Raw genomic sequence first — 12,646 nt, 5'->3', positions numbered from 1 at the left:
CTTAAAACAGATATTGTCTTCCTACAGGAAACACATGTGCGCTCCTCTGATAACTCCAGACTTATGGCGTGCTGGGCGGGGCAGCATTTTCACTCCACCTTCCAGGCAAAGGCAAGGGGGGTCTCCATCCTGGTAGCCAATCACATATTATTCGAACCAAACAGCATCACAGCAGATAAAAATGGAAGATTTGTAATTGTCTCTGGGAAGCTATTTAACACAAAAGTTATCCTTGCCAATGTAAACGCTCCAAATGTAGATGATGTCAGCTTTCTTGACCGTGTCTTCTCTCTCCTTCATGACCTCGACTCGCATTTCCTAATACTCGGAGGAGACTTCAACTGTTGGTTGGACCCAACTTTAGATCGCTCTTCTAGCAGACCGGGGGCAGTGAGTAAATCGGCTTTGTGTATTCAGTCTTTTCTCTCAGAGTTCGGGGTATCAGATATATGGCGGTTTCTCCACCCTAGATAGACAATACTCCTTTTTCTCCAGCGTCCATCACTCGTACTCAAGAATAGATTACATCTTTATTGACAATAGATTGATCCCCCAAGTTCACTCTTGTACATACCACAGTATTGTCATATCTGACCACGCCCCTGTAGCAATGGCACTGTCTCTTCCTAATGCACCACAACCCATGAGGCAGTGGCGCTTTAATTCAAGCCTACTCTCTGATACAGAGTTTGTCAAATTTATTGAACAAAAAATTATCTTCTTTTTTGAAACTAACATCACTTCTGATGTGTCTGCTCTCGTGATCTGGGATACACTTAAGGCCTACTTAAGAGGGGAAATCATAGCATTCACCGCAAATAAGAAAAGACTCTCTCAAAAAGACCAACTAGACTTGATATCCAAAATTAGAGAGGTTGATCAACAATATGCGCATACTCAGACCCCCGAACTATACAACAAACGTTTGGAACTAAAAACTAAGTTTGACCTTCTTACCACCTACCAAACACAGAACATACTGTTAAAAAACAAGAGTAACTACTATGAACACGGCGAGAAATGCGGAAAGCTCTTGGCTAGCCAACTAAAAGGGCAAAGGGCTCATAAAAAATATTAACACTAAAAGTGGAGAGGTCACTGTAGATCACACTAAAATAAATGACACCTTCAAGGATTTCTACTCTGAACTGTACACCTCCCAATGCGATGATGCTGCTGCACCAATTAAGGCATTTCTTGACCCACTGCCCATACCAACAATTTCCCCTGAGGTGGCGGGGGGATTGGAGGCGCCTCTTACCCAAACAGAAATAGCTCAAGCAATAGCGTCAATGCAATCTGGGAAATCGCCAGGCCCGGACGGCTTTCCGGCCGAATTTTTCAAGAAGTTCTCAACACTTCTATCTCCATTCTTGACAACGGTCCTAACTGAATCACTTGAGCAGGGATCACTTCCCCCATCAATGAACGAGGCTCGTATAGTTCTTATAGCAAAGAAAGGAAAGGACCCTGCTCACTGCGCCTCATACAGGCCGATTTCTCTCCTGAACACGGACGCGAAAATCTTTGCTAAGGCGTTAGCACATAGACTGGATGACGTGACCCGCTCAATAATAACACAAGATCAGACGGGTTTTATTAAGAACCGCCATTCATTCTTTAATGTCCGACGTTTATTTAACATTCTGTACCCCACCTCAAACAACACACCTGAGTGTGTTGTATCCTTAGATGCCGAAAAGGCTTTCGATCGGGTGGAGTGGGTGTACTTATTCAAGGTTTTGGAGAAGTTTGGATTTGGACAATCATTTATAGCCTATATCAAGTTACTTTATACCTCTCCCATTGCTAAAGTTCAGACAAACAGTATAATATCTCAATCTTTCACCCTAAGTCGTGGAACCCGTCAGGGCTGCCCACTGAGCCCGATCCTTTTCGACCTAGCAATCGAACCACTCGCTGTGGCCCTCCGAAATAATTTGAATATCCCTGGCATCTTGAGAGCAGACACCGAACATAAAGTATCGCTATATGCAGATGATCTCTTATTATATTTGTCAGATCCGATTGCATCTTTACCCACAGTGCTCGCCTTGCTTAAACAGTTTGGATCCATATCTGGATATAAGGTTAACATGCATAAGAGTCAGCTATTTCCAATCAACAATGAGGCACTTGGCCTTGATTATAGCAATATACCATTTCAAATTGAAAGGAAACAATTTATTTATCTGGGAGTAGTAGTCACAAGACAATTCAAAAACCTTCTGAGAGAAAACTTTCTTGCCTTGCTAAATCAGGTAAAGACTTTGCTCACACAGTGGTCCCCCCTCCATCTATCACTTGCCGGACGAATAAACTCCATAAAAATGAATGTCCTCCCGAAATTCACATATCTATTCCAGTGCATCCCAATATTTATTCCCAATTCATTTTTTATGTCACTCAATTCAATAATCTCTTCATATATATGGCAGGGTAAGAGGCCTAGGCTTAACAAAACCTTGCTTCAAAGGCCAAGGAGGGATGGAGGTATGGGGCTCCCTGACTTCCGCCACTACTATTGGGCTGCTAACATTCGCTGCATAGCCTTCTGGACCCACCCTCATCTGCGGTCTAAGGGTCCAGATTGGACCCTTTTGGAGATCAACTCATGCAAAGATGTCTCTCTCGAGGCACTCTTAGGTTCACCCCTTGATGGCTCTTCCCCAAAACCTCTAGACAATCCCGTGGTGCGCCACACCTTTAAGATATGGGCCCAGTTTCGAAAGTTCTTTGGCTTAAAACGCCTTTCCCTCCTGAGCCCAATTGCCTCTAACCACCTTTTCATTCCCTCGTGCTCCGACCCAACTTTTAAGACATGGCACAGGAATGGTATCAAACGTTTTGCAGACCTGTTTATGGGCGGATATTTTGCCTCCTTCAACCAATTGTCTGTGAAATACAACCTGCAAAAAAACGACTTTTTCCGATACTTACAGATTAGACAGTACATTCGCTCCCACCTACCTAGCTTTCCCTCAAAACCAGACATTAACCCGATAGATTCCTGGCATTGCCACTGGTGGCAACCCCCAACTGACACTTAGCGAGCAACATATGGTCGGTTTTGCCCTGCTTCTGGCCAGACGCGCAATTCTGCTTAGGTGGAGGGATGCTGCCTCGCCCACGCTGAGCCAATGGCTCCAAGACATAATGACCTGTCTCAAGTTGGAAATGCTGCGATTCTCTATCGGCGGCTCAGAGAAAAAGTTCTATAAAACATGGGATCCTTTTTTAGTATACTTTCATAATACCCAAACAACATAAATATGCTCAGCTTTGGCCCTTGACATAAACATTCGCAGCCTGCCCCCCGTGAGGGGGATACACCACAAGCTAATGTTTGTAACTGTGCCTTAAAAATGCTCTCAATACTGTAAAGGGAGGGGGAGGGGGGTTGTTACGTGCGGGATTGTTGATTGTACTTGTTAAACCCTGCACTTGTTGTTTGTTAAAATAAGGATCTACTGTCTTCTCTGTGTTCAACTTGAATATGTGTCTGAAAAATCCAAATAAAAATATTTGAAATTAAAATAGGAGACATTATGGTTGTTTGGACTTATGGCTGTTCTGTCCAGGGTCAAGGGCACGCGGACTAGCTGCTCCTCAGCATTAGTGGATCAGCATCCTCCAGAGCTGGTTTATTAAAGGGGGTGTGGGAAAGCATTTCAGTGGAAATGCCAGGGGGTGGGATTGGATTTTTTCTCGTTTTGGTTATCACTGTTCTAGCTGTTCTTGCGGTTTTTCTTTTCCCCTCCAGTGTGTGTTATATTTTTGTGTATGGTTTTGGCAGAATCAGCAACATTTATAACCTCATCAGGATATCAGAAGATGTTATCGATGGCAAAAAACTATGTCTGTGAATAATTCCGAGATTAAGATCACTAGTTGGAATGTTAGGGGGCTTAGAAAATTGACTAAATTGAAACAAGTTATAAATAGGTTGAAACATCTCAGGTCTAAAATTGTTTTCTTACAAGAAACCCATTTGATGGCCTCTGACATACCTTGTCTGAAAAAAAGATGGTCAGGCCAAGTGATTTATTCTTCTTATAATAATTATGCTTGAGGTGTTGCTATCCTCATACACAAGTCAGTTCCATTCCAAATTACTCAAACTATTCAAGATCCAACTGGTAGATATGTGATTGCACAAGGAAACATTATGTCACGTAAAGTTAACCTAATTAATATTTATGGTCCTAACGAGGACATTCCGTCTTTCTTTGAAAAATTACTGTTGACTGTGTCCACCTTAGAAGGTCTCTATATTTTTGGGGGGGACTTTAATTGTACGTTAGACCCAGTAATGGATCGACTTACTGGAACTGATACCTCGCACCTACAGACAAGGAAAAAGCTGACTGAATTCATAAAAGATCTAAGACTAGTCGATGTATGGAGGGAAAAAAATCCAAACAAAAAAGAATTTTCCTGTCACTCTTCTACTTATAAAACGTATTCACGTATTGATTATTTCCTAATATCTGTTGAGGTTCCAGGTATATTGGTTACAAGATCCATCCTTTCTTAAATTCATAGGAGCCTGCATAGATAACCATTTCCTACTAAACACGGATGAAACAACCGCCAATGTAAGGTGGGAAGCATTCAAAGCATATATAAGGGGAGAAATAATTAAATATACAAGCTCAAAGACTAAACAGTACAAAAAGGAAAAACAAACATTGGAAAGACAGATTAAAACACTAGAATTAGATCTTTATGAGAATAATGATGAGGACAAACAGCAACAATTAACAGTAATGAGAGCTGAATACAATAAACTAACAACTGACAAAGTTGCTAAAAACCTCTTATGGACCAAGCAAGCATACTATGATCAGGGTGAAAAGCCAAGCAAATTACTGGCTTGGCGGGTTAAGAAAATGCAAGCCGAAAGAACAATTAATAGTATAAAGACAATGTCAGGTGATATAACAACAGACCCAATTGAAATTAATGCTACCTTCAGAAACTTTTATGAACTATTATACAAATCAAAATATGCAGGAGCTACACAACAACAAGCATTTCTCGATCAGCTACAGTTCCAGAGCTTATCTGAAGATGAAAAGGAAGCACTGGACGGGGTATTAACAGTTGAGGATCTTTATGACGCCATGAGCAGTATGAACAGTGGGAAAGCACCTGGTTCCGACGGGATACCTATAGAATTTTATAAGAAGTTTAAAAAGGAACTTGCGCAACCTTTATTAGATATGTTTAACGAATCATATAAAACAGGAACTCTTCCACCATCGTTAAGATTAGCTAAGATAACTGTGATATTAAAACCTGACAAATCGCCAACCAGTTGTTCATCTTTCAGGCCCATTAGTTTAATGGGATGCGATACAAGAATATTATGCAAAGCTCTCTCTAAAAGATTAGAACAATATCTTCCTCAATTGGTCAGCAATGATCAGAATGGTTTTGTATTACAACAGCAAGGCTTCCATAACATCAGGAGAGTTTTAAATGTACTGTTTGAGAAAAATAATGCCAAAGACACTGCAATGTTGTCAGTTGATGCTAGCCAAGCATTCGATAGAATAGAATGGAAATACCTTTTTTATCTGCTGCCTAGATATGGTCTAGGAGAAAAATTTCTCAAATGGATTAAATTACTGTACACAAACCCAACAGCAGAAATATTGACTAATAATATCATTTCTAAACCTTTCAGTTTACAACGCTCAACCAGGCAAGGCTGCCCTTTGTCTCCTCTGCTTTTCACTTTAGCAATAGAACCTCTCGCGATCGCAGTAAGGACACGTAGGAATATATCCAGCATCAGGATTTGGGACATAGAGCATCATATAGCATTATATGCTGATGATATAATTTTTTTCTTAACAAACCTGAGGAATAGTATTCCAAATTTGATTACTTTACTCGAAAACTTTGGCGAGTTTTCTGGATACAGAATAAACAAATCTAAGTCAGTATTGTTATTTCTAAATGAAGAAGAAAGATGCAATCCCAAAATAAATACACCATTTATGGCCACGCAAGATGGATTTAAATATCTTGGTATTAAGATTGCCCCAAAACTTGGCGACATTGTCCCTATAAACTATAACCCTCTGGTAGACGAAGTGACAGAAAAGTTGGACCGGTGGTCTAAATTGCCGATATCAATGATTGGTCGTATAAATCTTATTAAAATGTCTATTATACCCAAATTTATATATCTTTTCCAAGCACTCCCGCTTCCATTACCAAGTAACTTCTATAAAAAAATGATAGTATATTTAGCCAGTTCATTTGGAACAATAGAAAGGGTAGACTCCGGCTCAAGTTATTATTTTTACCCTATGAAAGGGGAGGACTTCGGGTCCCAAACCTGAAATGGTATTATTGGGCTACCCAATTAAGTTCTGCAATGTACTATTTTTCTTCATCCACACCACCTGCTTGGGTAAATATTGAACAAAAATCAGTGTCAGATCTGCCCATAAAGCAGTATTTATATTCCTCAGATATCAAGACACTGAAAAAACAGACAAGAAACCCTTTTGTAAAAAATACAATATCAGTATGGTATGCAGCACATAACTTTGTTGATGAAACAATAACTTTGTCACAATTTACTCCTATCTGGGGCAACAGACAATTCAAACCTGGTAGATTGGATGGGGGATTCAAATTATGGGCAGAGAAAGGAATTGGGACAGTTTCGGACCTTTATTGTGAAGGTACCCTTCTCAGATTTGAACAAATTTGTCATAAGTACGGCGTTCCTCAAAAACATTTTTTCAAATATTGGCAATTAAGAAGTTTTATAGCATCAAAACACCCCCGCTATCGATTATTGAGGAAACAGTGATTAATAATTTGAATGGTAAAAAACACATCAAATCAAATCAAATCAACTTTATTTATATGGCACTTTTCATACAGCTTTGTAGCACAAAGTGCCTCACAGAGGGTAAAAACAAACAAACAGAGCAAGACAAAACATCATAAAAACCCCAAGCCTCCCACACCCATAAACATACACACAGATACACAGTTACATACACACTCACGTACATACATAGACATACTGACATACATACACCCCCACACACACAAACATACACACACCCACACACATACACTGGTTATTGCTAAGGAGACATGGCTCGGCACAAAGATCAGAGGTGAGGAACAGCTACCTTTGGGGGCCGTGCACACCGAGAGGAATCAAGGTCCACGACTGCAGGGGCGCCACCAAAAGGACCGTCCCAGCCCAGGTAGGCAGGAGGCTCCACACCAAGGTGTAAAGCTCTCCCGCCACTCCGGCCAGGGCCGTCCTCGGGACAGCACCCCCAACGGTGGACCAGAAGCAACTCCCGGTGTGGTAGGCCCCCAGGAGGACACTGGAGAATCGAGGGGCTAAAACAGTAAAATAGGATAAAAGGTATAGAAGCTAAAACTGAGGGAATAGAACAATGTAATGTATAAAATAGACCATAAATAACGACTAAAACATTGAAATAAAACATTGAGATAAAACAAGTAAGTAATAAAGCAGGATAGGCTTAACTAAGAATTAATATAAAATAGAATAATAATAATAATAAATAAATAAATAAATAAATAAATAATAAAAAATGTCGGTAATTAGAAAGAGTTAAATGAGCTCAATTAAATGCCTGATTAAAAAGATGGGTCTTGAGCCTCTTTTTAAAAACATCAACATTCTCTATCTAGATTCTATAACCTTTTAGCGGAGTACTCAACAGAATCAGCATCAGATCAATTAGATGCTTGGAGAATAGACACACAAGAAGATATTAGTGAAGAAGATTGGGGAAGAGCATGTTTAAAAGCGCAAAAGAATTCAATTAACACAAGATTAAAATTGATTCAGTATAAGTGGTTAATGAGGGTTTATATAACCCCTGTAAAACTTCACCATATCTCCCCTAACATCCCTGATGTTTGTGTTAAATGTCTGACTGAAAAGGGAACTTTGATTCACTGCCTATGGGAATGCTCTAAGATTTTGGTATTTTGGGAAAATGTAGTTAAATGTTTATCACGGATGGTTAAGTGTAACATTCCTTTGACATCAACAATCTGTATACTTGGAATATACCCCAAGGACTCCATCAGAACAACAAAGCAATCGAAAATGATTGACTTTGGACTTCTCCATGCAAGGAGAGTGATTGCACTATATTGGAAAAATGCAGAACCACCATCACTGGCAATATGGAAGAAGGAGTTGTCTTGGACTGGAGAGATTGACATACATTGTTAAAGGTAAACAAGAGGAGTTTGCTTGTATTTGGGAATCATTTATTTCATTCCTGACCAATGAAAAGGATAACACTGACTGAATAACAGGTTATGAAATGATCCTGCCTTTTATTTTATTTTATTTTATTTATTTTGTTCCATCTTATTCTTATTTATTTATTTTACTCCATTAGTTTGATGTCTGTTGTCACTGTCCATTTTATTTATTCTTTTTCTTTGTCTGTGTGAATGAGTGGCTGTTTGAGGGGATATAAATGAAAATGTTTGTACATTCGACATAAAGTTTGATATGCACTTGAAACTTCAATAAAAAATATTGTTAAAAAAAAAAAAGCTTCAAACATCACAAAGTGGAGTTCATCTGTGAAGATTATCTGGATGAACAGAACCTGGAAGGATCATAAACTTGTGTTTGACACACAGATTATTTTCTGTCATAATCCAGAATACAGTTCAATAATCTCACAGAGGAACCAGAGCCATGCCAACTTCAGGGTTAGCCTCAAGGACCCTTAAAAAGAAGTAAAAGGTCGTGAGGTCAGTGAATCTCACTCTGGTGCCAGACTGTGGTGTCAGCTGTATTGAAGTCAATGGGAGACAGAGGTGTGTCCTTTCATATTGTAGAGGCATTTCTTCATCAGAAGTCATACGATGTAGATATGTTGGTTTTACTGTGTTTCTCCATCATCTCCCATAGACTTCAATACAGCTGACAGCACAGTCTGGCACCAGAGTGAGATTCACTGACGTCATGACCCTTGTTTTAAGGATCCTTGGGAAGCTTTCTACCTACCAGAGAGTCCAGAGAGTCTCCAGTGCTGCGCTCTGATTGGATGAAGTTGTTGTTGACTGATAAACAGGATCATCATGTTATCATGAAGCATCTTAATTAACTTAAGCAGCTTAATATGACCGTAACCAGGACACATCCAAACGTGTTGGACGAGCAGGCGGAGCACCGTTAGCAGATCTTCAGGACGAACATGATGGAGACATATTTTCACCTGGCTCAAAGTCAGGCAGCATGTTTCACAAAAACTTTGTTTTAGAGAGCTGGACTTCTTTCAGACCTGTTCAAACAATGGAGTCACACACCCACCCACAAACACACACACACACACACACACACACACACACACACACACACACACACACACACACACACACACACACACACAGTGTGCAGCTCACCTGGGCTCGTTGTCCACTCTCTGTTGCTCGGTGTCCACTCTCTGCTGCTCGGTGTCCACTCTGCTGGGTGTCCACTCTGCTTTCGTTTCTTCATGAATCAGTCTCGTGGCGGATGACTGTGGCACTTCCGCTCCGAACTTTCACAATAAAATAATCGTCAATCATAAAAACATTCATGGGGAATATGTGGCGGACCCTGCCACCTTTCTGGCTTCAAACAGTGTTCCGGGCAGATGCGGATTAATGCACAGGCTTCCCTAGGCTGCAGCCTAGGGGCTCCACGTGTGGAGGGGCAGTGGCGTCACAGCCGTGGGGGACTGTTAAAACAAGGCGATTTCATCCCCCCGACCTTCTCCTAAGGTATTAAACCGTTTGCCCGCCCTCGCGGTGTACCAGCGTACTAAAATGGAGCGCACCTCAGTCCGATACATGAAAACCCATTGGCCAAGTTAGATTGATTGACAGCCATCAAGCCAATCACAGCCATTTGACCAAACCCACTAGTCCCGGCCCCCCGGCAAAGTAAACACGCACATGCTAACACGGAACTGCCGTCACTCGCTGCCGCAGACAGCGAACAGAGCAGAGGTATGAAACGGTTATTTAACTAGTTAATAATGTAGAATTTTGTCTGTAAATAACTAAACTATGTCTTGCTTTGTGGCATGTCCGCTAATATTAAGCAAGCCAGGTGGCAAACAAAGTTAATGCAAGCCAGGTAAAGTTAATGGTAACTGACAGATAGTTTTCTAGAGACATCCACTGATTTTGATATTATTCAACATTATCATTATTCTTTTTGTTAGGAATGACAAACAGGAAGAGGCAGCAGAAGACTGACTTCTTTTTCAAGTCAAGTTGTCATTTAATTGGAGTTATGTGACAGGAGGGAAACAGAAAGCTAGCTTTCAATCCATAAATGCACTAATTCAATTTTATGGAAGTACATTCATATTCTTGCATTAATGCCATGTAGGTGTTCATTTACGGAACTTAAAGCTATTTGTTGGAGCTTAAAACCTTCTTTTCAATGAAGAAAATCTCCTACATCAACTCATCCCTGTTACTGCTCTCAGAAACTAGAAAAGAATAGAAATGAAGACAATGAAATGCAATAAAACTATTAAAATCTTAAATAATAAGAGGAATAAAATAATATAGAGTACAATAAAGGCTAGGATGAAAGATCAGTTAAAACAGATTAGAACAACAAAATATATGTAAAATAATTAATAAAAAGCAGATAAAAGAACAACAAAAGAATTGAATGTTTCCTAATCAAAATCAAGACTGTTTGTTCTAAGTTTACATAAAATATTTCAACACTTCCATGTTCAGGAATATTAACATTGAGTTCTTTATGTAGGATGTTTCTGAGAAAGGGAAGTTCAGGAGTCAGGACAAAGGAGAGCATGGAGAAGATGAGGGAGAGAACAGGAGAGAAGTTGGAGAGAAGACAAGAGGGGGAGAACACAGGAGAAGAGAGGGAGAACACAAAAGAAGGAGAAGGGGAGAACATGAGAGAAGGAGAGGGAGATAACACAAGAGAAGAGGGAGGAACACAGTGTTCTTGCCAATTTCACTCACTCACACTTGTTCTTTAATAAGACATATACATTAATTTCTTAATACCATGGTATGTGATTGCTTGTGAATATATAATATCTTAGGTTAAAGAGCGTTGTGCTATAATGTACATTTTGAATGCAATATTATTGGCATATCCTAGTGAAGAAAATCTAGAAATGCATCACATTAGTTTTGGAGACTGAAACAGGGGCCAAAGGTGGTTGCGGTGCTCATGTGCTACCCCAGAACCCCCCCACATTTAAAATTGCTGCTCCACCCCTGTGGAGAGGTTCTTGAATTGGTCAGATTATTTTTTAGAAATTTAAATACACTTGTATGATTATGGTACTTGTACAATAATGGAAAAAATCATTGGCCTCTATTGGTCCATGGGGTAATAAACAAACAAAACAGCACTGATTGGGCAGACACGGGTCACCTCATCCAATCAAGCTCATCGATTCGATTTGACCTACCTGTGTGCTAACTGGAGTGTGTGTGGATCATGTTTGCCAAATATTCTCCTGCACTGTTACACATGGTGCAAAATTAATTTTTTTCTGGGAGAGCATGATGCATAAGGGGGGCCCACATAAAAAATAGCATAGGGGCCCATGACTACCTTAATCCTCCTCTGGTTCCGGGACCTTATTTTCCTCTGAGAACAGCTTGTTTATTCACTCATGGAAACCGTTTGTATTATTACCTCATTAATATTGTACACAGAGCTCCCTGACGCGACAGTATCAGTGATGTGATGTCCTCCAGGGTGCTGAACCTGACCAAACCTCAGAGACTCAGCTGATAATCATGAGGCTCACTGCAGATGAGCTGCACCTCTCCTGGAGAGCAGACAGGTCAGATGGGTCAGCAGGCAGAGACAGGAAGCTGCACAGGAAGTCACAGAAACATTCTCATCCTGTTACAACTGATTCTGATTATTAAAATATTGTCTGCCTTTTAATGATCTGGTGATCTGTGATTTCTGTTCCTGGTTCAACCTCCATTTTACATGAATTCTCCTGTATGAATGAATGAATTAATATTTTGTTTTTCGTTTGGTCATATACATGAGCCATTCTTCATGGCATCATTCAAACACACCAACTAACAACAAATCAAACACTCCAGCATGCACCCGTAAATCTGTTGTACAGGCCTATGAATCAGACACGTCCATCTGAGAGTACATACATACATTACAAACATTTATAGTCAAACACAGAAACACCAGCTGTCATAATTTATCTGTCAGATATTTAGACTGTCAAGACTTCACATCTGGACAGATGTGTTTAAGAATCCTCACATCCCACTAACCACAAGTGTTTGTGTTGCTAAATTAGCTTATGTTCTGTAATATGTATATAATATAGTCTTAAGTGTCTCTAAATGTCACCATCAGCCACACAACATGTTTTCTGTTAACAGAATAAAGCTTCAGAATCTGAGAAATAAAATCAAAATCTCTCCAATTCAACAAAAATTAAAAGTTTCTATAAAACATAATTTTGTTGAGTCAACATCTAAATCAATCAGCTGTTAGAACAGAGGAGAGCCAGGTGTTTCCCATCATTCTATGACTCAGGGCTGAACCGTGAACAGGTATCACAGACTGCCTGTAAAGTAT

General features: G+C 40.0%; 1 protein-coding gene across 3 annotated transcripts in view; it reads right to left on the bottom strand.

Moving 5' to 3' along the window:
- Window positions 1-9,683, bottom strand: part of zufsp (zinc finger containing ubiquitin peptidase 1) — a 72,385-nt gene extending 62,702 nt beyond the window's left edge. Inside the window, exon 1 of one of the 3 annotated variants that reach the window (XM_073485881.1) lies at window positions 9,448-9,683. In XM_073485881.1, coding sequence (XP_073341982.1) covers window positions 9,448-9,541 — 94 coding nt within the window. In that variant the 5' untranslated portion in view covers window positions 9,542-9,683. The remainder of the gene's footprint in view (window positions 1-9,447) is intronic. The other 2 variants (XM_073485879.1, XM_073485880.1) reach the window with 2 other exon arrangements.
- Window positions 9,684-12,646: the final 2,963 nt, after the last annotated feature.

The sequence above is a fragment of the Pagrus major genome, chromosome 17, assembly GCF_040436345.1.
Source record: "Pagrus major chromosome 17, Pma_NU_1.0".
Taxonomy (NCBI): domain Eukaryota; kingdom Metazoa; phylum Chordata; class Actinopteri; order Spariformes; family Sparidae; genus Pagrus; species Pagrus major.
Note: the sequence above shows the minus strand (reverse complement) of the source record. Positions and strands in the feature narration are given on the sequence as shown.